Source organism: Habropoda laboriosa, unplaced genomic scaffold (genome assembly GCF_001263275.1).
Source record: "Habropoda laboriosa isolate 0110345459 unplaced genomic scaffold, ASM126327v1 scaffold541, whole genome shotgun sequence".
NCBI lineage: Eukaryota > Metazoa > Arthropoda > Insecta > Hymenoptera > Apidae > Habropoda > Habropoda laboriosa.
Genome location: NW_017100692.1, coordinates 400,146 through 427,578, shown reverse-complemented (window position 1 = coordinate 427,578; position 27,433 = coordinate 400,146). Strand labels below are relative to the sequence as shown.

Genomic DNA, 27,433 nt, shown 5'->3' with positions numbered 1-27,433 from the left:
TAACAATTTGATATTCATATGTTACGTGAACAGAAACGAGCGAATAGTAAATATTGTTCTAATGAATGGCAATATTAACGTGAGACAATGAAGAATAATGCACATTATTCTGCGAGTCAAATAACGGCCGGGAAATTGACCGTTTTAGAAACAAAATTATTTAACGAGACCGTTTAATTAAAATGAAACGCCGAATGTAATTGTCAAAGCACACTCTGTATTAACCAATCGGAATAAATTAATACCTCAATCAAATTTAGCTTACCGAATCCTTCATTAATATCTCCCCTGTACATTAGCTCTAAACTGTAATTACAATGTACTGCCAATGACATTACATGACATTCGTTTAACGAATCGTTATATCGCTTCAACTGAGGATTCGTTCGACTGTTGCAACTCGATTAATCGTTTAAAAACGAAAATTTGTAACTAAGATAAGTAAGTGTTACTTGGAAAATTTCTAATCTGTGCGAGGTATAGTCGGTGGAACCGATTTAGCGAGGTCGTGAAATCAGTCAAACGTCGAAGTACACGAAATAACAATTCGAGAGAGATAAGGAGCTCGATCCTCGCTCGGGGAATTGGTTCTTCCATTGCAGTATATTTGAAAAATTTGTCTGCGCCTTAATTCTTGACAGTTGCAGGTTAATTTCGACCATTATGGAAATTTCACGCAGGTTTAATACCGTGTAGCTTAAACGACAGAGTGTAAGCAAAAATTGTAAATATCAGTCCAAAAATGACGGACGTCCTTGAGCACAGCTTCGTCAATCGGTGTCGCCCCTTAATGCTTTAATTTGCGGCCTCGTTATCCCTTCCGCCAACTGTAATTACAGAATACTTTTGAGAGAAAAATGAGATTTCAGTATTTACATCACAGGAAAGTTAGAAATTATTAATAAAAGTTCGCCAAGGAATACAACGCTGTAAAGTACAGCTTTGTCAAGGTTAACGAATGCAATTCTTTACTTCACATTAAAGTGTGACCAAATAGTACCATATTACAGTCTATGATATTAAAATCCACGAATCAGCGTGAAAGCGAAGGGAGAAAAAATAACGTCAGACCGATCGGTAAACGCGATTTTCTGTCGAAGCCTAACGAGCAACGCGTAATCATCAGGGCTCGCGTAAATAGTTGAAAGGAAAGGTGGAGAAGTGAGAGGCTGGAAGGAAGCTTGGCGTGCAACTGCTAGTGGCGATATAGCCGTTGGAGGGTGTCCCATTTGGGATGGTCGAAGTGTCAAGCCGTTTATATACACGGTCCAGCGTCGCTATTGTTGGCAAATTGGCGGTGGACGGATCCGTCGACGATGACCAGGGTTTGATGAAGTAATGGACGTTCTCTGTCGACGTGTTGACCCGCATCGATTATATACACTGTAATAGTACATACACGGGGGACGACAGGCGGCATAGTGACTACCGATACGTGTACACACGGCTTTGTACGTGCATCCTTTACGTGCACGCTGTTCCGTGTATATGCTTACAGACGGCCAGACGCGAGGATCGACTGCTCTATCTTTAGTCTCGGGCCCGCTTCGAATTCCGATGAAACCCTATTAAGTGCATTCCTTGGTCTCTTATCGGGGTCGAGTCGTCGCTCGATAAATGATCCGAGCGTCGTCGTGCAATTTTAAGTCGATTGGATATTCCTGGTTCCTCAATGGTATATACGTTCTGCATTCAACGAGCTCGGTGACTGATTTTACTAGTGGGAAAAGTAAGTACCCGTGTTGTACCGTGTATTCCATTCAGCTTGTTCTTCGACTCATTGTCACGAGTTTTTCTCAATTTCGTTTTCACAGAGGCAATCCTTTCCTACGTTGACCTTAAAGTTTAAAGTATGTTTAATTAAAGGTCCCATTTTGCATCGACAATTCCTACCTAATTATTGCTCCTCGAAATTAGGAATTCCCGGAAAGCAATGTAACTGATTTCAGCGATGTAACGTAATGGCCTCGTTTACGGTAAAGTCTCTCTACCACGTCAATGCACCCGTTGAGACCTTGTCTATCTGTGGCTCATCACTGCTGCTCCCTTTTCTAAGCTTCACCAAGGAGTTGCTTTATTTTTAGTCATCTCTAAAAACGCTTTTTATGTTCAAGTCGAAAAGAACCAATTGCCGCTTAGCTTTAGTCGTTCGTAACATATAAATATTGAGAGAGCGTGAAAGGAGTAGGATGGTTCAAACACAGTCCAGATCAAAAGGGATGAAATGTTACTCAACTAAATATTCATGTACGTACTAAACGAGCTAGCTGGAGGCAACCTATCGAAAGCAAACATTCCTGTGCAACAACATTCTACGACAGCTCTATACTTGTATATACATGCCCTGCGAAAATTTCTAAATAAATTGGCAATTCAGCTATCGATGAGAAATTGAAATAGTTGTCCTTCGTTACTTTGTGGCCCGATCTGCAATTGCTCGAAACTTTTGTGATTATATTATAATTATCAGTATTAAATTTGATACGATTTTTTAATTGTTAATGATTTTGTAACGAAACAATCAGTTCTTATGTATGTGAAAGATGGTATTCTTTTTAAGGAAATCGTTATTTCATTATACAGAAATAAATTAAAAATTTCTAGATACTTCGTATACCTTCTTACATGATTAAAACAAGGATTTGCTTTTAGTCTCTTACATAGAAGCTGTTCTGCGTATCTTCTATCCCTCGCGCAATCGTGACGCAAATACCAAAATAAATGATTTTTCATCCACGTTGCAAATATAGAAGAAAATAAACCAATTCATATTAATCTCTAATTACAAACTCTAATTGTAAGATGTTACTTGTAAATGTCCTTCGTAAAATTCGCTTTCTTTTACACATATGTGCATACATATCCCTTACGTCTCTTCTCTCCTTCAACGCGAAACTGAAAACTTTTTTATGAAATTTCAATTTTCGACTCATCGGGGGATATCTGAATCGGTGAGAAGTTCCATGGAGAAAGTCAATGGCCCGGAGGTCGACGATCTTCGGTCAAGTAAACCCATGGGTCGGTTTAATCGCATCATTTAATCGCGGCAGGTGAGCCGCGGGATTAATTATTTAAAGCCCCTTAGGCTAACGTCGAATTAATGGACACAGCGCCGCAATGCCACCGTAGCATCGATAATTCTGCAGTTCTGTGGCTTCTCCCATTGGTCCTGGGACGCGTGCCGCTCGCAGAACACAGCCACCCGGCTACGTATCTCTCCCTTAATGCTACGGACCGCCTTTCTGACGATCTATTCGTCCAGTCACTTTCAGGGTGCAACCGGTAAGCTTCCTTATTAAAGGAAGCCAGATGCCGATCGATCGGGCTTTCATCGTTGTCACGCAAACTTCACCCTGTTCGGAATTAACGAAGCGGAAACCTCTGATTCGTCGTGTCGTTCAACAACCTGCTCTTCCCGTTACTCTTTGTGAGATCACCGAAGGTGTTTCGACCTACTTGAGGAGGAACTTGTGCAAGGTAAGATCGGTAATTAGCGTCGTTCTATTCGTCAATTAAGCCTTTACTGGCAAATTGATATGATTCCGGAATATTATACACTGTTCGGGAGAGTAATTGAAACGTTCCAACAAGTACAAAACTATGCTCGATGAACCTTGTATTGTACAAGGTAAATTTTTGTTTAACACTCGGATGGTGGGCCTGGGTCTAATCTGACCCCAACGTACGTTCGTATCGTTTTCTGTGTCTCTGCTTATTTTTACAAGTCGTCATATCGATAACAATGGTCAGTAATAAGAATGGAATATGAAATAAAAGAAAATATATATATTTTTTTATTCGATTTTAAGTACCGAAGAAACGAACATTAGATACTTACAGTGGGGTCCGAATATGTTAATATTTTGTAATATCCAGAGTGTTAATATTTTTTTGGAATTTGTGCAAGTTGATCAGTAAATGTATTGTACGGTAACTGACCAACGTGTAAACTACTAATTGTGAATTATAATGTAATTGTCACATTCAGGAGGAGCTTCTGTTTTAGATGGTAAGAATGCCTTTGTAATTTGTGATCAAACTAGTCACTACTCTATGTTGCATTAATTTATAAATTTTCAACGGAGAACCTAATTTGAATTTTCTTATAGACAGAAAACAGAAAGTGATTCGGAAACAATGATACTCAATGATACTCGTCTCTAAATTGTACAGTAGGCGTTTAACCGAAGCCATTTTCTGCTCAGCGGTTTCCGGAGTTGGACAAGTCGTAAAACTTTTTTATACCCACCCAGCCCACGCATGAAACTTTTGATTACGGACTACGCAAGAATTTTTTTTCACGGTCACTTTACAGCGTTTACAGGCAATAACGCGACATTTTACGAATCGAGCTTTGCACGATGAAAAACGCAACTGTACGTCTTGATGAAATTATCGTTCCTCTAGGTTTACGTGCGTGCAACCAATCTTCGTTGTTGGAACAAAGAGAAGCAACGCGGTAAAAAGAAAAATATTCAGTTCAAATTTACAGAAATTCTCTCTTGAAAATTGCGTCATAGCTGTGAATACTAACGTTACAGTGGATGCGCCGCGGAACTTTTTCTATAATCACAACATCCGAATTCACGGCGAACCTTTAAATTTTGCAACCTGTATTTCATTCCGAAGAATGTTTCCCCTTTCTTTCACGCTGAGGCAGCTTCGCGAATGAAATTTTCACCGTCGCAGACAGGAATATTCGGCGTTGATGCATCGACCGAGGTGAGAGAGTAAAGAAAAGCGCGACACGTCGCGACTCTCTCTATCGTTCTGCTTGAGATTCATTTAATTAATTACTCCGCTGATGAAATTTTTTATTACACCAGCCGGTAGCTCACGACGCGATACCGTATTATGATTAAAGTTGTTTCGGCCATTTAGCCCCAGTCCTGGGTGCCGCTGGATCCGAACAAAAATGTTTTTGTTCCGGTTAAACTCGCGGTGCTCAACGAAACTTTAAGCTTTCTTAGGAAACTGTTCTTAGGGGAAATCGTTACACGAGAACCCCCGGCGAACTTGCTTAAGTAACTAAAGAAAATTCCACGCCGGTGTACCCGGCCTTCTGATGCAGTCAGAATTTAGCGTGGTTAATTCTAAATGGAGATGTCTTTAAGCGGCATTTTTCTCTGTTGAGAAAACTGCTGAAGATATTCTCCTGATATTCCGTCTCGTTACGTTGTCTTTCTTTTTTCTCTTTTTTAATGTACCTTTTGTTACAGTTAAATTTGAATACGTACAATAACCCACGTCCTTATTGTACACACAGTGTTTTTGAAGTTAAATGAATATTCCAGCTGGTGGATTTCACGATTATTACGAAGATGAATGTTTCGGTAATGGGAATTTACGTATTCGTGTCTCGAACAGCTTGTTCGAAAGCAGAATTCAGTGAGTGGATGGTCCATAATTTGTCGAAATATATCATTACTTCTTACATCTATTTACATCTACTTACGTCTAGGAAATTTATAATTATGGAGTGTTATTCTTAGTGGTGAAGATGACCAGTGTTTCATATACAGGGTGGACCAAAAGTCAGGTACTGTTTTAACGAACGTGGTTTAATTTGTGTTTTCTTTTCTGCAGACCTTTAAGATGAATACAGAGAAGCGTGTAGCCATAGTTATCTAGCGAATTAACTTTCAGAATTCTGCGCACAGGTGACTTTGAGAGATTCAGATCCACTTGCTATTCCATCATGTACTCAATTTCGTTAAAATTTGTTCGCTAGTTTACGCATCGTCTTATCAATTGATCTCGCTTTCTTGAATTTCTTTTAGAATTTATTTCTAATTTCATTACACTTTTTTTCTTGGACTCGCTAGATAACTACTGCTACACGCTCCTCTGTATTCATCTTAAGAGTCTGCAAGAAAAAAAACATAAATTAAACCATTTTCATTAAAATAGTACCTGACTTTTGGTCCACCCTGTATGCACCAGCTAATCGTCTCTTGTGCCACACCGTTCGCATAGACGTGGGTGATCACTGGGAACAGCGGTGAGGTACTATGTTTCATTGAATCATAAAATTTCATGTAACATCGCGTAATGCAGTCTTTAACAGTTGATACGTTCCAACGGTTTCTAACATTGTGAATATGTGCACGTTGATAACAGGTGGCCATGGTAATAGTACGAACAGTTCTATTTTCGAACTGCTGTAATTTGATGAAAATAGATGCGTAAAGTTCCTTGAAAAGTGGGCCACCAGTAGAAGTCCCAGTCCTATAACCGTATTAAAGATAAGAAGTTTTACTCCGATTGATAAGCTGAGACTGCGAAGAAGGTGAAAAAGAGCTTTAACACGTTGTTGCGTGAGACTTAATCTTCCGGTTAATTGAGCGGTAAACGTTAAGTATAGATCTCCTTACGCGAACAAAAAATACTTACTAGATCACCTAGATCTATAAACATTCAACGAAAATAACGTTCACCGAGGAAGAGTAATTCGAGAAGTTAAAAACAATCATTAAATTTGATCCAGCTAGAGAAGGAGATAAGATTTTTAGGGAATATCAGAAGAGCAGTGAGAAATCCTGAAATACCCGCTAGATCATCCATAAAATTCAGTGGGAGTAACGTTCACCGAGGAAGAGTAATTCGAACTGTCGAAAACAATCATTAAATTTGATCCATCTAGATGAGTGGATGCAAAGGAGGTAAGTTTTTAGCGAATGTCAGAAGAGCACCGAGGAAAACGATTCGCGCCGAAAAGTCAATTTTCCTCGTTGCTGGAAAAAAGAAAACCAGCCTTGGCTCGGTTTTTGGACTAATGAGATCGAATCAGGCCAAGGCATCTTCCTGGAGACCGATAGCCAGGATCGAGCTGCGCTTCCTTAACTTCGTTATCCTTCGACGGACGCATATATCCGACAGGTCGGGTTCGTGACAAACTTCTTGATTATCCATGAGTGTTCTCTAGCATTGGTGGGGGGAAATGGATGGCGTACGTTTAGAAAAAAGAGGATCACGACTAACGCGGAATTAACGACCGTTTCGAAACGTCGATACGAGACGCAAATCTAATTCGGTAGATTCTCTGTTTTTCCTTTCCCCTCGCCCCTCTCTCTCTCGTTTGTTTGTTGCTCTGCTTTGTTCCGATTCCAGTCGCAGAGATGAATTGGAAGTGGAATCGAAACACCGGAATTAGATTTTTAAACGGCAAGAGAATTTGTTTTCGCGGCAAATGGAGCGAACCTAAAAGGGAACCGGCGAGAAAGTGAGTGGAATGAAATATTGTGAAATAATTGAGAGAGTGGTTGTTACACGAGGGTGCGAATGATTAATATCATTTTATTTTTTATACCGTGCTCTTTATGCAATTTATGTACGAATAATTCACTAATCTTTCGGCACTTTCCTTCGTGATTTATTTCTAGAGCAAATCTCAGAGACCACAAAGTTGAGTTAGCGAGTTGAAGAATGTGAAATTGAAAATTTAATTACTTTTTAACTAATTAAAAGTCACCTATCGATATTAAACTTGCACACTGCATTTTTTAATGCAATTCTTCTAAAACTTGCTTATTCATACGCTACCTAAATATTTACGCTAAAATCTGAAACGAAGCACGCGTAAGCTACGAAATTATGTTCGTTCTCGAGCAACAGAATCCTTTATCAAAATGCGACCGAGCTAATCGTACATTAGCCTCTCCCTTCCGAGTTCACGGTCGGTTTTAAACAATTCCTTTACTTTCGTACTAATTATTTTCGAGTTGCGCAAACCTCTAAATAATTCGATCCATCGCGTTCCATGGAAAACACGATCGTTAAACATCATTATCGATGTTTCAGCGTGAAAAATTGATTTCTCGGCGATACTCGTGGTAGAAATTGGGTCGCCGGAGAGATTACTCGGCGGTGGCGTTCTGATAAGTCGAAAAAAAAGGGAACGGAACACGGGACCAAGGAGGAAACGAATAAAAAATGAACTGGACCTGGGAAAAGAAAAAACAGTATCTCGGCGTTCGGGATTTTTAAATTACCTATCTTCCGGTGTAGCCGGCCTCCAGATAAAGAGGACGGCCTGAAACTCTCGTTAACGCATTAATCTTCCCCGGATCCTCGCGTTTCTAGTCATTTTTTGCGCAGTCTCACGGAGAGAATGATTTTCAGGTGTGCGCGCGCTCGACTTGACGTTTCCACCGCACTTCAGCAAACTAATTGTTCCGTCTAAAGCTGGAATAAAATGTACGTTTTAGGGAAGAAGTTTTTCGGACCAGTCATCTGGGTAACCGAAGTCGGAACTTCTTTCTGCTAGATTGTCGATGAGATGTTTGACAGTATTTAGGGACCTTGTGGTTTCGTGAGAGAAAGTGCAAGAAATGAAATGTAAAATTCGATTTTTACGGTAAACATTCGGAGTGGTAATATTTGCTCCAGAATAATTGAACTTGTATCAGCTACCCTCTTCGACAGTATAAATCGAATAATCAAAATCTGTTTCTTTTAAACGTAAAAATAATTCTATATGTGTAGAATAATGTTTTGGAGAACTAATTGGTCTGGAGTTAATCTAGAATTTTTTTAGAAAAGTACACACTTGGTGCTAAAAAGAAAGTACTTCTCTTAAAAAGATGATTTTTCCTTAAACTTCTGCCAAGTCCTTAATTATAAAAATCTTTTAACTTCCATATTTTTTATACGTTGTCATAAGTACTTAAGTACTTGTCTCGTGTTCTAACTCAATTTGGAAGCAAGTCTTTCATAACACCCTAATGATACCCAAATTTTTTAATATATTAGATTAACTATGCATTAGTTTATGTGTAACATTTTACTAAAAAACAATTAGTAAATTTTTCTCCTTTAACCCTTTGACTACGGCAGACTTTGAGACGTGCCAGCCATACCATACGGTACGTTTTCAGTCGCAACCTGCACCGAGAACGGCGAAATTTTTCGTCAGGCCTGCATTTCTCAGAAAGTATATTGAAATAATCAAAACAGCGAAAAAAAACAATATTTATTTATTCGTATCCTGTATTGAATTGTTATTGCACATACTACAAATTTAACACCAACTTTAAGGTTTTTTCCATAATATATCTGATAATCTAGTAAAGAGTGGTACAATTCGAAACGCCTATAGGCGCCTACAGTATCACAAGAACAATTTTTCTAAGCGCCTCTAGGCGCCAACAGTAGTCAAAGGGTTAACTGAGTAAAGTATTTACAATCTGTTCAGAATGAACAATAAGTAAACATTTTGGTGACTATTTGAACGTTCTCTTTCTTTTCGATGCACTAAATAATCGTTTAATAATGCAGATATAATTAATTCGTAAATAACGATGAATAATTAATTTAAAAAATTTTTCAACGTCAGTAATTTATGGGTGGCTGCGCGATAAGGTGTCGGCAGTAGGTGTATAATAAAATCAAAATTCGTATGTCGTAAGACTAATTGCTCCGTAATCGTGTTCGCGCATGTCGAGTCGCCTAAATTTTCCAGCGACGTCGATCGCGGTCATGCGATCCTGGAGGACGCCTGTGAAAGAAATTACGCGACGCGACGCAACGATGATGGGGTCTCGTGCACGAAATAATTTGTCACGCGATACGTCGAAGCGTGTTCCGCGGCAATTTCCGCGTTATAATTGCGACCGTTGCTCGAACATTTTAATTAAGCACGGTGCGCGAAACCACGCGGTCGATATTATTTAAATAATCGTTTTATTGCCTGACGGAGGGGCAAATGTTCCGCAGATTCTTGGGAAACTTCCTGCTGTGAAACTTTTTAATTGACTGATTTTTTTCTGGTGTCCAGGTTACGTTACGTTGCACAATGGGGTATTTAAAAATAAGGATACAGCTGTTTTTGTTCTTATTACAAATGTGGATTATTAATTTAAACAGAAATATGCGTTGAAGAAAACTGTAATAATATATGACCAACAATAGCCATTTATTTATTTGGAATGTGCTTTACTTTAGAATTCACAGGAAACCAGACGTGAATTTAATTTATTTGACGGTATTTAACATTCTGTCAAATTTTGGATTGAAATAACAAAAAGTGAACGAATACTTAAAAGACATAGTTTATATCATGAGATTAAAATTATTTTATTTCTTAGATCGCGTTCTATTAAATTATGTACATTGTATTTGTTTTTTTAATTTTCATATATTTAACGGGTGTCTTTTAACATACACAGTATTAAGTTCTTAATTAGTATTTAGTTCTCGCATTAACGCAGAATTAAATCGTTCACGTATCTCTACTTACTTTCCCTCTAACACAGTCTCCGCAAGCTCCATTCCATCTTCTTAAAGCGTTTCAATTCACCTACAAAATACTTCCCTCTGTTACACGTATCCCAGCATCAATCAGAAGCAACCAACTCCTCAGAGTCTGCTCAAAGTTGTTTCACATAGCATCTCCCATCCTTTACCCCTGGACAACAATGAACCGAAGTCCAACAACGAGTTCGAACGCAGCAGCAACGCGGGAATATATCCTTGACCAGATCTACTCACCTGTCACCTCCCTCCCCCCGAACGCAATCACTAAGAAGAAAGAGAGAGGATCACGACGGAGTAGCCGCGACCCTTTCCATTTGCAAATTAAACGGCCACGTCCTTGATTTCAATCCGTGAAACCCAATTTCAGTTTTTCCATTGTACCCAGGCTTAAGCCCGGCAACTAGGCGTTTAATCTTAATCGATCTCTCCGAAGGCAGATATATATCCTCGTCCTTTTCTGCCTCAACCAGGCCGGTCTCGATTTTCCACCTTTACCCTCTACCATCTTGGCTTCCTTTCAGGACAGGACCGTCTCATTCCGCTTCCTTTTCCCGACACCTACCTTCTCCATCTTCTTTCTTCTCTCTTTCTATTTTCCTTCTCCACTCCCTTTCTCGATCTTCTCTCTTGATCTTTCTCCTCTCTCTCCTGTTCTCCTTGTAACCACCGATTTCATGTCCTCTTCGTCCTCCTCCTCCTCCTCACCGGAAGTCACTCTGACTCGCGTTGGTCTCCTTAGAGCTGGCCGTCGTTCCCTTTTGCCGTCTTATCTTAATGGTTCGCCCCGGCAATCGAAAGTTTAGTTATTATCGCGGCCGTTGTCGCTCCGGTTCCGCGGATCCCATGAAAATATGGCAGCACAGATAGGGTGGAGGAAATTGCCGGTACGACGCGTATACTCGATTCCGCGGCACAGCGATCCACGAGGTGTGAGATTCGCCCCGAGAACGATCCGCAGCCGCGTTGAAAAGGAAAGTTGTATTGCCGCCGTACCAGATAATAGAGTTCCCCGCTTCCGTGAATTTTATCGCGAGCGAACCGTTGCGGTGCTGGTTACGTTTCACTGGGTCAGGGACGGGCGACCTAGTGGGGCGACTTTTTGCCGGGATTTCGCGGATTCGGTGGTTTAGAGATAGAGCTTTTGAGTAGAGGTAATGCGTGGCTATAGCTGTTGGTACGTGGATGGATGCTGTTAGGTGGGATTAAATGAAATCTCGGGATTAGCGAATGATTTGTATAGAAGCATAGATTTGTGCTCGTAGCTTATAGAAAGTGAATTAAAGTTCCATAAAATTTATCGATTTACAGAACTTGTGAAATGTGAAATCTTTCATATTATATTTCAAAACTTATTTTACACATTTTCCTGAAATATTTTCAAAGCTATGCAGATAACGTGTATTTGCATAAATACGACAAGCGACCAAAGGAATATAAACTGTATTGTAGAAATTCACATATGTACTCATTTTCTTTTTGTCCCAAATATTCCACCGGTAAAAAGTCAGCTCGCTCTAGAAGAGAATTACAACCGCGTGTGCATCCCTTTATACTAAAGTATCTTTTACTCGAAAAACATTCCTCCTCGCGTCTGTACAAACAGCTCGGATACTGAACTGAAACATACTCCAGCCAGAATGCGTCCGACATACTCTCAACAGCACAATTACCGGAATACGTCAGTAAAATTCGAGCGTGTACTTTAGAAACCTCTCCACGCAACAAGATTCGGGAAATTTAAAGTTCACCGAGCGATTCAATGATTCAGAACTGCAACGCTGAGAGAGGAGCAGAGTGCTCGACGCGGCGCATCCCTCTGTCTCCTTTCACGCGAATCCGTAATGCAACCTCGGCCGGGCATTACGTTAAAACATTCAGCCCCCGAACGCAACTCTCTCCGTTTGGTCCCTGTCGCCTACTCTAACGTTAACGCAGATTCTCCGGCGAAACTTGAAGTAATAACCAAGCACGTTCGGGCCAGATCGTAATTTCCACGCGCAGTTTTACCACGGCACGCTCCATTTCGCGCTTAATGCGCTAATTTCGCTACATCCGAATGCACGTTCGTACGTTTCAGCTGCACGTGTAAGCACACGTTCGCTTTATCCGGCATAGCTTCGCCGTTACATCTGTTTGCCCGGAACTTAACGCAGAGTAACCTTAGTTACGTCTGAGAGCGCCTGCACGTGTGTGTGAGAGAACGCGGGCAGGACAGAGTGGACTGTAAATTGTCGTGGAACGGTGGAGATATATGTATTGCGACGATAGGTTTCGTCGTCGATAGGAGTGTTTAATTATTTAACACACAGTCTCGATTGGTATTTATTTACACTGGCTTTGTGTGGGATCAGGAACTCTGTATGTCCAAAAACCACAGTGTAGAGAAAATCACAGCGTAGAGAACCACAGTATAGAGAAGATCCCAGCGTAGACACCACAGTGTAGAAAAAAGTACAGCGTACAAACTCAGAGTGTAGAGAAAAGCGCAGCGTTGAAACCACAATGTAGACAAGAAATCACAGCGTAGAAACCGCAGTGTACAGAAAATCCCAGCGTAGAAACCACAGTATAGAGAAAATCATAGTGTTAAAAACCACAGTGTAGAGAAAATTGTAGCGTAGAAATTCAGAGTGTAGAGAAAATTGTAGCGTAGAAATTCAGAGTGTAGAGAAAGTCACAGCGTAGAAACTCAATGTGTAGAAAAAAAAATCACAGCGTAGAAACCACAATCTAGAGAGAATCACAGCGTAAAAACCACAGTGTAGAGATAATTACAACGTATAAACCACGGTGTAGAGAAAATTACAGCGTAGAAACTCAGAGTGTAGAAAAGAAATTACAGCGTAGAAATCACAGTGTGAAAAGAATCACAGTGTTGGAGACCACCACAGTCGAAGGGGTCACACCTAGTTGTCTAGAAAACCCAGTGAAGAGATTGCACGTCTCCCAGAAGAGTTGGAAGGGACAGAATTTTCAACTGAGTACCACTAAATAGCTGTATAGCACGCTTTAGAGTAGCCTTCTATGAATTCACTAGATTTCAATAGGTGTACTTCACATTCAATATGTGTCCTAATACTTCTGAACGAAACTTCTATACGTTAACTCCAATTTTCGTCCACAGCCTTTCGATCGAGTACAATGTTAAAGTCTCCAAACACGTAAGCTTCGTACAATTCGAACTTATCCAGCTTATTCTAAAACGAGGAAGCCCCTTATACGAGTCGCGCGCGTTGTTAAGTACGCTAGGCGGTCCACGTACAAATCATGAGCAACCAAGTAAACGGTCTCTCCAAACAACGCGGTGACGAAATGTTCCCAGAGTTACCGTGGCGAATAGATGCTTGGCAACATCAACTCATTAAGAACAACTCATTAACGTGAAAAGGTAGACTAGAAGTGTCCGTCACTGGCAAATGCTTTCTTGTCTATCAAGCTAGCAGAAAGCCGAGGAATCTGGAGAACGACTGTCTCGAAACAAATTCGATTCTACACCGTCCGTAAGTCGACGTGGAGATTTCCAGAGGATTTCGAAGATTTCGAATTACATCGGAACTCGTCGAAAGGATTTTCGTGTGGCGCGAAGTATGTCGAGCGATGGGGAGTGAGAATCACACCGCGATCCTGATCATCACTTACAAAATATTTCTGCTTCTACCACTCTACTGATTTCTCAAACTTGAAATTCTATAGACACATCCTACATATATATCATACAAACAGTACAAGGTTTGCTGGAATTATAAAAATATCCCTTATAGTTTTTTTTTTTTTTCGTAGTAACTGATCTGTATTGCTGACACATTTTTACTTCAATTTTTATGTACGATATATGTTGTTTTACAGTGAATTGTTTTTCCTTAATATCTTCACTACGTTGAATTTTAAACGATTTTCGTTGATTTATTCAGTTACCCTTCGTTCGCTTTTATTTCTTCTTTTTTACAGTCTGGGATTGATAGATACGTCGGCGAAGAGAACAACAGGATTTTAAACGAGCTAAACTTTTAACCCTCCTAAAACCAACGGCTCCATAAATCTAGATGGTCAAGTATTTCGCGATGAATAAAATATTGGCTGCATGAGAAAGTGGTGAGACTGATGAATTGAAAAACGAGCTTCTATCGCATCTGTTGGAAAAACCACTCGATAGACAGATCTGTCGTTTGAAAATCATTCTTCTATTGAAAATCATTGCTCAATTTAATCGTTAATAACTACAAAATAACCTGCAAAAGTTTGACAATGTTAAGAAGATAACTTTGAATCGTGAGAAATATCGTCGTTCCTGAATTTGCAGTTTTTCAAAGACAATTGACGTACCGTCGCAAGTAAAGGAGGCTACGAGAGACAAAATTGCTAAATAATCGGTAAAAATTACAGGTTATTCGTATCTGAAATGGGAAATAATACAACAGAAGGTATCGTCGACGAATAGCAGAATGAGGGGTAGGCGATACGAGCCGCAGCCCTTGGGCAAACGATTTGGAAAGCATGATCTCGATAGACTTGGTAATATCTACATCCAGAATGGACAGAAAGTTCCTCGTTTCATCCTACCACTTCTGTCTTATTTTCCAAGGGTATTTTCATGATCCATCCCCGGCGCCTTTCGACAAGTATTTGGAAGTTCCAGTAAAATTTCGCGAAGGTATCGAGAAAGGACCTCAAATGCTTTCGGGACCACCGGTTCGTTTATTCGAGAAAAAATTTGAGAGAATTTTCACCGGAGAGGCGCTGTACGAATCGTGGAGTATCGAAGCACAAGAACGGGTGATTATAAAGCCTAATTAGATCGAATTAATTGATCACTGATAGAGTGGTTTTGTTAATATCTACTTTGTTAACCCTTTGCAATCGAGTGGCGACTGAGAAGCGACGTTAAATAATTGTCACTTGGTAAATAATTAATCAAAAGAAAGAGCAGATCTGTGGACCACCATAAATTTGTTCACAATAGTAACATAGAAAATACATTGAATATTGAAACAAAATAGTATAGTTTATTTCTACGTTAGTTTACAACAATTTCAAAGAAGATCCGATCTGTAATCTTTCTTATAGCTAAAAGACCTCCGAGTGCAAAGGGTTAATACATTTCAATATTTCAAAAGGATAATTATTACAATTAGTTGATATGGATGCATTTGAAATTAAATTTCGTGGAAGATGAAAGAGGATTTCGTTCAATTTGTCCTAAATGAAATAGGTTGTCCCAGGTTGTTTCCAGAATCAGTACCAAAAGAAACTTGTGCACAATTATTTATTCATATATATGCATTAAATGAAATTGAGGAAATTTTATGAAACAACGTAAATTCAAACTGAATGTTAATATTACATGTAAATTAATGTTCAATGATTAATCTTCGTTAAATTCATCAGAATCGAAAAATCAACCAAAAATTTGCGATAGCTCGTCGAAGCAATTTATTGAAATCTCGAAAATTCCAAATTAAAGAAAATCATTTTTACAGTTTATAGTTTCCATGCTAAAGGAGCCATCCTGATACATCGACAATTTCGTAGTTGCAACGCGAACGAGGGAAACTCGGTGGTCGTATGCTGCCATCTTCTCCTGCAAAGAAACACTCGACACCAGGTGATTGGCATGGATGTTTCGAAAAAATTGCTTACTTCAGTCCTGCACTGAAAGATCGTAGAAGAAGACGCCTGGCACCTGAGCCTCCCAATCCAAAGATCAAGCCTAATCCTCGTGGAGGACCAGGATACACTGACATTTGTTTCAATCCTTTTCCGTCGTATTCACACGAACCTTATGATCTTCAAAGAGAAAAAGGTAATAGTGTGGATTATTTTTTAACAAATTCCTCTTTCGTTTCTTCTAGAGAACAGATCAATGTTTCTATTATTGTCGATGATCTTTTGCCATTTTGCTGGCAGCTTGCAAATTCCATCGCAACCGAAACTCTCTGGATTTGAATAAATTGAAAGAATTTATTTCTACACGTATGTTAAAAAAAAATACTTTTCGTCTTTTATGAAATACTTTTTTACGAAAATATTCCCTGCCAAATCGGGAACAGTGTTTTATTTTATTTTATTATTTTGACATACTACAATATCAATTTGACCCTCGTCCCTTGACAGACTCTTTTCTGCGAGTTGAAAAAAGGACCAGCTTAATAATTTCATGCACGACGACATTGATATTACGCGACATTCTTTAAGGTCGTTCTTAACAGAGCTAAGAATAAGAAATACGGTTCTGGTTAAAACGTTTCAAAAACTCCCGAGAAATACGAAACATTGCGCTAGAACAATTTGTGTGAAGATCGCACAAAGAACTTCTTTTATATGCGGTAAGAAAGAATTTTATTGTTAGAAGCGGGTCATGCAAGACTGTGTTTTGCACGAGATCATTGAATTATTTCTTTTCATTTAAAAGCCACCGGCGTAAAAATATCGCGGCGAAGAAAGAACTCGTTTAATAACTGAAATGAAATTAAGGAATGAAAGAAAATGAAAGGAACTGGCCAAATATTTACCGTTTCATTTGATAAAATGAACGTTAAGAATCGTAAGGTTATCCTTTGCAAAGGAAACGTCAAAAGTTTCTTATGTATAACTTCCACAATTAGCAAGTGGCAAATATTGAGGAATACATTTAACGAATCGAAGTTGTAAATTTAGTAAAAATTCGTCATGCACGAGTGTATCTACAAGATCTAACCGTAAAATTCTTTTTTTATCATTATTTTCATATACATATAACTTTTACGATAAATAAGTGATAAATTCTAAATAATGCATTCAACGAATGAAAATTAAGGGGAAAATTTGTCGTGCACAAGTGTATTCACAAGATCTAACCGTAAAATTCCTTTTTATTGTAAAACTTAACGCTGCCATGTAGCAAAAAAAAAAAAAGTACGCGCACGTATATTGCAGCGTCAGCTAGGTTCTAATTTTTGTATTTGCCGTGCCAGTCAGCGTCTTATTTCTCATTTTTTGTTCATTACCCTTTTCTGGAAACGGTGGAGATGCGACAGACAATATTGCCGTGCAAGAAAGTAATATAAAGAGGACTCGTAACGCGGAAGAAGATTGGGGAGACTCTCGCTTTCCCCCGTTTCCGCTTTCTTTTTTCGGGTAGAATTTTGTTTCCCAAGGCAGCCCAACTAATTACATTTTTGTCGTAAGGAAGGCAGGAAAATGAAACCTCGCCGCGCCACGCTTAGACGCGTTTTTCCCTCTTTCTCTCCCTCTTTTTTTCTCTCCGTGTTCTAGACGAGCTTTCAAAGTCCCGCCGAGACTGATTTAAGGGGAAACGGAGGCGGATTCTAAAAAGTCAGAGTTAACTATACCCGGCTGCTTTCATTGGCTTAGCTATTACTAGGCAAGCACGTTAATTAGCTACGGCTAGTTTTGTAGCGTGTCGCGGCGAGTAAAGATGCTTCCACAATCAGGCTTCCTCGGGTCTACCCTTTTAAGGCTTCTATTTGGAAAATCTTGGAATCTAGGGGCCAGAGAAAGAAGGAATATGGTAGCTCCTGGTAATGTAAGGAATATGAAAGTGTTATAGAAAATATTAATGAAAAGGTATCATATTTTTAATTTGAAATACTCCGGTTCTGTCTGAAAATTTAAAGAGCGTAATAATAAAAAGAAGAGTACAAAACGCAACATTTTCTTTACGTAGAATGTTGTTATTCAAATAGTGGTTGAAAGTTAACCCTTTCGTATCCGAATACATTTTTTAAAGAATTTTTTATTTATCTACCGGTCATCGCGTCTGTAATGGATACTAAATTGAGATAAATGTTTAGAACGCCCTTAAATGAAAGGGTTAATATTGAAAGTAAGAAAACATATCTTTTCCTTGGATAAATTCAGCTAACCGTACGTAAAGCTCTTCAAATAATTGCATATCCCAAACAGTTGCAAGTTACACATATACAGGGTGGGGTAAAGCAAAAGCATCCTCCACCTGAAATATTTTCGTTATTTGTAATAATATTGAAAACTGTTATATACAAAAATTGCATGATATGTAATAGAACATTGTGCGATGTAAATACTTTTACAGTATAATTGTCGAAAAGATTTCAATATCATCTCCGTTATATTTTTTTTATATATGTGATAAAAAATGGTGATCAGCATATTCCAAGTAGACAATATTTTCTCCTCGTCCTGTATAAATAAAGATATAAATAAAGGAACATATTTTGTATACGTAGAATATATCTCGAAAATTAACCCCTCATTCGAACAATTCCTTTTCTGTATATAACAGTGCGAGCTGAGGCTCGATTCTTGACTGCCAGCGCGCCACTCGATCGTTTCCCGCCAAATCCGTACAAAGACAAGGAGCCAGGTCCAACTTACATACGACCAACTGAGGACGCGCCTAAGATAATAGGCTCCGGTCGATTTTACGTCCCATTCCCTAAGAGATCCGGAGGAAATCACTCTGGCTGCTTCGACAAATTCCCAAAGTATTCTAGCGAACCGTACGACCCGGAGAAGGATCCTAAGGAGGTGGCTGGTGTGTTTGTCATTGGCGGTCCACCCCTGCGATCCAAGTACACCAATAGTATTGTAGATCAAGTGACCAAGACATCCTGTAACGCGACGAATTATATGGGCTACAGGGAACAAGTTTATCCTCTGGACAAATAGAGACTGTTACGTTTTGTGATTTATCACATCTGGGAGATTTCATTGGGAAAAATTATACCACGCGAATTTACTAATATCTTTTAAGAATTTTAGAAACAAATTTTAGTTCTATGGTGAATTTTATTGTATAATGTATTATATTATTCGAGAATTGCATTGTAATTAGCTGACGTGTCGTGAATTTTTATTAGCACCTAACCTGTCCGAATTTACATCGTAGATTGTGTAATTTTCGAGCAAAGAAGAAAGTGAAGCAACAGTGTTGTATTTCTTGTCTCTATTACTTATCCTTTTGCTTATGTATTGTTCTTTCACTCTTGCCAACTTTCCGCTTGTTTACTACTTTTCTTTGCTTAACAAATTTTCTTTGCCGCACACCTGGTAAGTACTAATTTTCTGTACTTCTTCGAGAGATTTTGATTCCCTTAATCGCATTCCACTTCCGCAGTGCATACTTATCTTTTAGAAAGCCTTTTAGCAAGCCTGGTACATCCTTTCCTCCTTTCTCTACGGTAATTACGCTTATATTTCACAGCTAAAGTATATCGACTCCCTGATTAATTACCAAATCCCGTAATATGAACATTTTCGTTCACACAGCCGACCACTTCACGCCTGTTTCCCTAACCCGCGGCCATTAAACCGAGTCAGCCATGGAAGGAAAGAATTACAGCGCGACCATAAGAAACAACGTTCTTTTTTCCATTCGTTCGTTAGTGCACGCGTTTAGCGGTGTACAAGTGCGGCACCATCGAACGCGCAATTCGCATGAGCGCGCAGGTGAAGGAGGCGGGCGTGAAAAAAGTACGCGTAGACACGCGACAACTACAATGGAGCGCGGCGTGTCTGCGTGCAGGAGAGAGTCCTTTCAAAGCGAATCACTCCGCCACGTCCGAACTTACTAATGAAATTCTAACGAACGTTCCCGAGCCGTGGCGTCCACTCGTAGCGGTCGTAATTAAACGTTCCTAGCAAACATCGCGTACCAGGACGACAGGCTCGTTGCGTCACTTAAAGGCTCGCCAACTAAACGCAGTTAAGGTCACACTTGCGTTTCACTATCGGTGTAATAAGGTCGCGTAATTAACGGCTCGTTTTGCAAAGTTTGTGCGAGGGAAAAAAACACCCTGGCTGAAAGTATGCTGAACGAGAAATGACGAAATCCTAAAGGCTTCTGGCAATTAAAAATGAAAAGAATTTATATATATATATATTATCAATACTGATGGGAAATACGTTTTCTATTAGGTCGTTTTGAAATTTTCCGGGATTTCAGGCCGATATTTTGACATTTTGAAAAAATATAGTTCCACTGAAATCGAACACTTTTATTGTAAATAATTTTTTCGCAAACGTATTGCAAAAGCATTGATTCCACCTAAATAGAAATCTAAATCTCTCCGCGACGATGTATCGACACGCTGGCTTTATCGAATTAATCACTAAGCTCGGTTGAAATATGAGTTCGTGATATCACGTTGTAAGTTGACGTGTTATCGTGTTCTACAAATGTTCTACTTTTCTCGAGCTTTACTACGAGTCGTGTTTTACTAAACGTGTTGTTACAGAAATTCGTGCGAGAATCGTGCCTTACCGAAGAAATCTCTGAAGAATCTCTGTGCCAGCGCTTTTTATTAACAATGTTCGCTTGCTATCTCAGTCACTACGTGTAAGTAGTGGATGTCGTGCTTCCCTATTAATGTATGTTATTTCGTTACGTGTTCCTTTTGGTGGTAAGAAATTTTTATTAAAAATGTCGAAAACGGTACTTTTTACGGTCGGACGGTCTCTTCGTTTGGACCTAACTCGAGTGGCGCCCAGTTTCGAGTCGGAGGCAAGGTGATCGTAAAACGATTTACCCGACCGTGGCTAATAACCCGCACGTTCGATCCTTGAAATCGAACATATCCAAAAGATGAAGTATTAGCGAACAATCTTTGACCGACAATCAAAAGCAGCGTTAATCTAACGAATCCACACCCTGAATCCAACAAAAGAATTCACCGTGGCATAAACAGTAACCCTGAATTCGTCCAGTTAGCGGCACTTTTCGATAAACGATTCCTATCTCGCCTCCGGTGACAGAGGCGAATCAAGTCCCCGCCCCGAAACACCAGATCCAATTACACGAATCGCCGAGTGAACATTTCACGTTGTCGTCGTTTAATCCTATCTCGAGATCCGTGATATTCCACGTAGCGGGGAAACAGTCATAGAATCTCTGGCGCGGCGATCTTCTTAAAAAGCGATGGAAGAAAAGGGGGGAACGAGCGGTGGCAGAACAAAAGGTTGGAACATCCTCGCATCGGAGCGCAATAAGCATTTTCGCTCCGGCGGCAGCCTGAAAAATTTTCAAGTGAGCGTCTGCTGGCAGACAAGAAATGGCGGCAGGCAGGTATGATTCCGCGAGATTTATTCCGTGGCTGAAGCCGGCCATTTCTCCGTGCCGTGTCGTTGCGCCGGTATTAAACATTCCAAGCATTGCGATACCTTCCAACGCCACCCGTTCCCCCTACTCTCCGCCGATATACACCCTTCAGGACGCGTATGCAGCTTTGGATCAGCACCAGAGAGACAGCCACGCGATCACCTATGCACACGTACGCGCCTACACGTTTTCTACGAGGGAGCGATCGTGTCTGTGCGAGAGAGAGTTTCTCCTCGGGGTAGTAAGAGGAACGCGGCGGGCAAAGGAGCAAAGCGAGGGGGCGAAAGCAAAGAGGATCGAAAAATATGCGAGTTCGACGAATCCAGTGAAATCTTTCGGCACAGTCTCGTTCAGCCGGGAAAACTCTATCCTGGTAAACCGAGATGCTTCGCGGAAGTACAACCCCGGCCCGGAAACGGCGCGAGCATATGCGGCCCCTAAACACGAACATCTTTACGGTTCGACGGGATTTCGGTATGTATATACGGAATTGTTAATGGTGCTTGCTGAGTTACTTTTCTATTTTCTCGTCGTTTCTCCGTCGACTCTTTTTCCCGATCGAGGGTAAGGCGAGTTTATATTTGTTTGCTTATTCATTGGGTTAATCTGATAATTCACGATAAAAATATTAAGGTATATCTAACCCTTTCGCTTTCTAACGAAGTAACGAAAAGTGGCTTAGAGTGGCTTCCAATTATTTGTATTTATTTGCAACTTATTTTGCATTCAGCTGTTGGTGCGACAGAAATTATTTATATGAGAATATGTAGGATGTACCAGTTGTTTGCGATCAAAATATATCCTACATAAGATGATCTAACATTTTAAGTAATACATTTAGTATCTCAATAGAAAATAACTATTGGAAATTATGGTAATAAATGTAAGGTACGTCGCTACGCAATTAATAAGAGATCGACAAGACGCTAAAAAAAAAACCATCAGCGTCACCCATACTAAACAGATCGTTACTGTTATTCTTCTGTATATGTTTATATTAATCTGTCTCAGTATGCTGATCACACACACACTCATTCCTCCTAATAATCCAACAAAATGATAAGAATAAAGACAATTTCTTTAGTTCATTTGACAAGTACAAAACTAACGGTACGCGAATATTTTCAAAGAAAATCGACAAACTACTTCACAACCTCGTTTACCATGCTCTCATAAAGTAACAACGTAACTTGCAAGAAAGTTCGCAAATATTCCTCCGTCTACCTATCGTCCCGCTAAATACATAATAAACCAAAGAACTTAGAGCGCAGCTCAGGCGAGCGACAAGCCGATCCATCAGTATGCGCGAAACTTAAATAAATTTTTCTCGCGCGATCGCGAAGCAAAAAAAGCTGAGGGGATCATCGCGAGACAAACGATATCCTTTTTAGCGAGAGAGAGAGCCAACGGATCGGGAATCCCACGAGTTCGTTCAATAGAAAATTCCATTCCCGTAAATTATAAAGGCAGCTTCGTCACGGCTGCCTTCCTTGTTCGGTCGCCGCCGCGCGCCGTACGGATAATAATTCCACGCACGGTCATTTTTCCGGCTGAACGAGGTCGAACTGCAAATTATTAAACGTCCTCGCTCGTTTTCCCCTCTTTAGGGACCCGCTCCCGGTTATTATCGACTAACGATATTATTCGTCGCTTCGAAGCGTGTAGCGCGGTCTTATAATTAAGGCCAACGAGATTAAGGCGACGTTCGCCTCCTCCCGTTAAATTGTCCCGGCCCGCTTCCGTTCCGGACGACCGATGAAAAATAAGGAAACGAGCACCGGATAGACGAGGATAACGGCTCTCGTCTTAAAATCTGCTCATCTGGCCTTCTCCGTGAATTTTTTCGAAATCGAACTCCCACAGGCCTTCCCTCCTCCCTTCCTCTCGCGCCGCCCCTTTCTGCCGCTTTCAGCAGCGAGGATTTACTTTCAGCTGTGCGATCGCATTGTCCAAGCCTGGAAACGCTCGGAAGCCTTTGGAAAATGGTCGGCACGCTTGAATTTCACGCGATCGATCGTGTTCCCGGCGCGGTTTATTGGAAACACGGCATCTCGAGAGCGCTATACCGGACACGATTTCTGGGATCCGTATGCTGCACTCCTTGGCGACGTGCTTGCACACTGGCTCTATCAAAAGGGAGATACTAACGTTTTGTCGCTTAATTTGTCAGATTGAAAAATTGTTAAATTGTAGGAATGGTTTTGGTAGAGATAATTCGACTGGATTGTTGTGTCAAGCGGGTGTGAGGAGATTCTTTGTGAAAAATTGAGAAGAAAATGTAGAATGGAATGAAATTTTTTCGTTTGAGGCTTAGTTTTAAAGGTGATCGAGTTTGAATATCCACTAAATGCATAGTTTGCATAGTGTGCACGAGTATAGACATGCGTTGTATTATGTGAAACTGATGAAAATATGAATATTAAGAATGCAAGCTAAAATAATACTAAGGCTAGCGGGCGATTATTCGATAGAACTATCACAGAATTACCATTTCTTCGTAACATTTATGAGAATTCATGGAACAAATGTTTCACGAATTTCTTGTTAAGTTGACCGGTAAAAAAATGAATAGTTGGCTATATTAATGATATTGATTAGAGCGTTACGTAGAAAGCATAGACTTTCATAATACGAATTTTAGAATATATATTAAAAAGTTTTTTAATTCTCAGAATATAAATGCTGTTATAAAAAAATTAGATTACGCGTATACGTGTAGTGTTCCAAGTTTTAGATTTAACAAAGTGTTTCTAACATGTTCCTTGTTCAATAATAGGAGTATTATATCGCATTATCATAAGTCCATAAATGCTTTACCCAAGCTTCTCTTGAAAGGAAGGAGTTAAAGAAAGTATTCGAATAGAGACAAAGACTAATGCACGAAATTTCAGAAGAGGTGTCTGGAATGGAGATGAGAAAGGAGAAAAAGCAAGAAAGTTTAAGAAAAAGTAACGTACAAAGCCGTCAAAGGGAAGCAGAAGATAGAAGGCTGAATAATTAGAGGAAGAAATGTGAGAAGATTAAGTATCACCTGACTCAGAAGGGAAAAGAAGATAGGAATAAAACTGTAAAAGATTCGGTAAACAAAGTGTCAAAGATAATGAACTAAGTAGATTGGCGGTAACGTGAACAAACAGATATAACGAAGTAGTTATGTAAAGAAGCTCGTTTAAATTCAAGGGAAATATGCAAAGAAATGCATGGAACGAATAAAAACACAAAGTAATAAAGAGACAAACAATTTCATAGAAATTACAATTGAAAACCTTACGTAGATAATTGTTACTTATGAAGATGACGAACGGCGAAGTAAGTTATACGAGACGTGTGATAAAAGGACGTGGAAAGGAGGAAAAAATGAGGTCGAAGGAAAGGTAGAAGGGGATCGAGAATGGAGATGGAATGTTCTGAATTTGAAACGAAAGAAGAGGGCAGGTTACAGCAAGGTACGGCCGCATCCAAGCGAGCTTTCAACGCGAAAGCTGCCGTAAAGCCAGCCGTTTCAACGAATGTTAGGAATATCAATCTCCGCGGGCTAAAACCAGCATATACATCGTAAGAATGGCTTGAATGGGGATCAGCGGGGGTTCCGAAGGGTATCGAACACTACGAAATATCCTGGTTATTGCTACTGAAAACCGAGATGCGAGCCATTGATTCGGTACGTAATGGCGACTTTCTCGAAAAATGTCCGAAAATTCTCTCCTTATACTCCCGAACGTAATCTATCTATCGATATTAATCGTCTCTTTCAAATTTCCAATTTGCATTCATCTTGCATGCGTTTCTTCTTCCTTCTCCTTTATTTTGCGAACGAAACGAGAATCGTAGTACTTTGCGTTAAAATAGACGAAGTGATAAACCTTGTTTCGCATGGAAATATTTATTTTTATTAAAGTGAATTTTCATTAAAATCAAAGAAATTCTACCATTGTGGATTGATGTTACTTTACTAAACAAGTAATTGAGCACCCTTTATTGTGAGAAATACATTGCAAGATAGATTTTCAAAAAGTAGCTATTGACTGAAGAAAATGACTAAAATTTTACATTTATGTACTTTTTATTATTTTAATAATAATGGTTGACCGATATTTTGCTACTGGTATACTAAATAACAGAATTTTGATATAGAAAGTCAGGTAGGGGATTGTAATAATGTTTACCGAAAGTCTGATTGTGAGTAGACGTGCACCTGCGGCTGACTACATGTCAAGTTATACTACTTTCTGGTAGCTGCAGATTGAGTCGCGCTGTATCACACAAAGTTCAGCCGTATGGCAAACTATTATACGTATTACTAGCTATCTATCTAACAATATATTGTCATCGTCTCTGTTTAATAGTGAATCGTATGGAACAAAATAATTAACGTTATTGTGTTAAATATTTCACTTACTTGAATGAATTTTCTATCACATTTAAAAAGCATAGATTGCTATCGGATTAAATATTACACTTTTTACAAATTATTATTTTATGAAATATTGTGTGCAACAAATTTAACCTCACTTATTTTTTGTCAAAAGTAAAACAAAAAAGTTAAACAGTAAGTAAATTCAATTTTCTACTAGAGCTTACGATGAAAAATGGCGAACTTCTCTTTTCAAACACTCAATGGTAATTTTATTAAAAGTGTGTACCTGTGAAATACAGTGTCCGTGTAGTAACACGAAACGTTTATTCTCCTAATTGAATTTTCAATTTACGCAATTATGTAAGGTACGAAATTGTGAAAAAATGACTTTCCTAATATACATCGAATAAGACTTAGGGAATATTTCATTTAAACTCCACTTTAATCGTATAATTTCCTTAAAAGGATTTCGTTGGAAAATTTTTTTCCACAGAGCTTACCAAGTTTTTCATACTAATGTATCGCGAATATTGCCCGCGTTTCTCTTCCTAATTTCCATTAATTATTCCCCGGCAAGTTTAATTAATCGTGATTGGGGATAGCTTTCATTAACTGGAATTACTTTAGTCAGATGAAAAATACTTCTCACTGTGCGACGGAAAACAAACTTTCAACCAACTTTTCATTCATTTCTCGTTTACTGTTTTATTTTCAGGATTGCCACAACTTTATCAATCTTTTCACCGACATGTCTACGCTATTATCATCGATTCGAAAATAACTTAAACACCGTATTTCGTAATTCCTCTACCTTACGTTAAAGCGTTTGAAATCCCCGTTTAAACCCCCTTGAAACGATCGAATTAACTCAAATTAGAAGTCGTCACGCAAGTCATTCGCCATGAATGCACGGGGAGAGCCACGAAGTTGCGGAAAAATTATTCAATCGATGACGCTAATAACTCTCTCGTTACAAGAATACAATTACGCGATCTGTGAATTAGGCCGGAAATAGGCGTTTAAAACAAATTCGTTTCCACTGTACAGCGACGCGGAAGAGAGCGCGATTGGAATCAGGAGTTGCGGGATACAATTTCCGGATACCTATCGTACAGCATACTGTGCACCGTTATTGTCCCCTGGACAGTTATCCGGCCATTTTGTCGGACTTGGGTAAAATGGTTTATACCAAATAATGTCCGTGAAACCGCTGCAAATGACTGATCGTCGCGGCGAGCTTTCCATCGAAAAGCACCTTTTAAATATTTTTTTTCCCCCTATGGGCGAGGCTGTTCCGGCGTGCTCTTCGGAACCGGCTGTCTTCTCGTTGATCCACAGAACTCGAACACGCCTACGGGCTTTTCCATTTAACGGAAAATTTCAGTGGGAAAATTGTTGCTAAGAAACTGGCTGATAAAAAGTTCCCTCGTTGTGGAAAGGATGAGCTGAAATTATGAATTCTAACAAGAGGTCAAGCGAAACTGGCACTTTTAATCACCACCGTAACAGGGAGATTATTAAAAACACTTTTCGTTGGAATTGAGTGGCGTGGAAATGAAAATGTTGAGGGGAGAAATTAGGAGAACGTGTTTCATGCCTCGAACTGTTATACTTGTTACACTCATGGAGTTAATTTTAAAATTGCTGCTTAACGAATGATCCGAATGAAAAGTTAAAATAATTGTTCGTTTACAATTTTAATAATTTGTTTTATGATAGCACGAAAATTTTTAAGGGAAAATTGTTGA

At 39.5% G+C, this 27,433-nt stretch overlaps 1 protein-coding gene across 1 annotated transcript; it reads left to right on the top strand.

The window, feature by feature from the left end:
• Positions 1-14,784: 14,784 nt before the first annotated feature.
• LOC108576940 (UPF0602 protein C4orf47 homolog) lies at positions 14,785-18,900 on the top strand. Its single transcript, XM_017940016.1, has 3 exons — positions 14,785-15,027; positions 15,784-16,054; positions 18,515-18,900. The coding sequence occupies exons 1-3, from the start codon at positions 14,785-14,787 to the stop codon at positions 18,898-18,900; spliced, it is 900 nt and encodes a 299-aa protein (XP_017795505.1).
• The last annotated feature ends 8,533 nt before the right edge of the window (positions 18,901-27,433 follow it).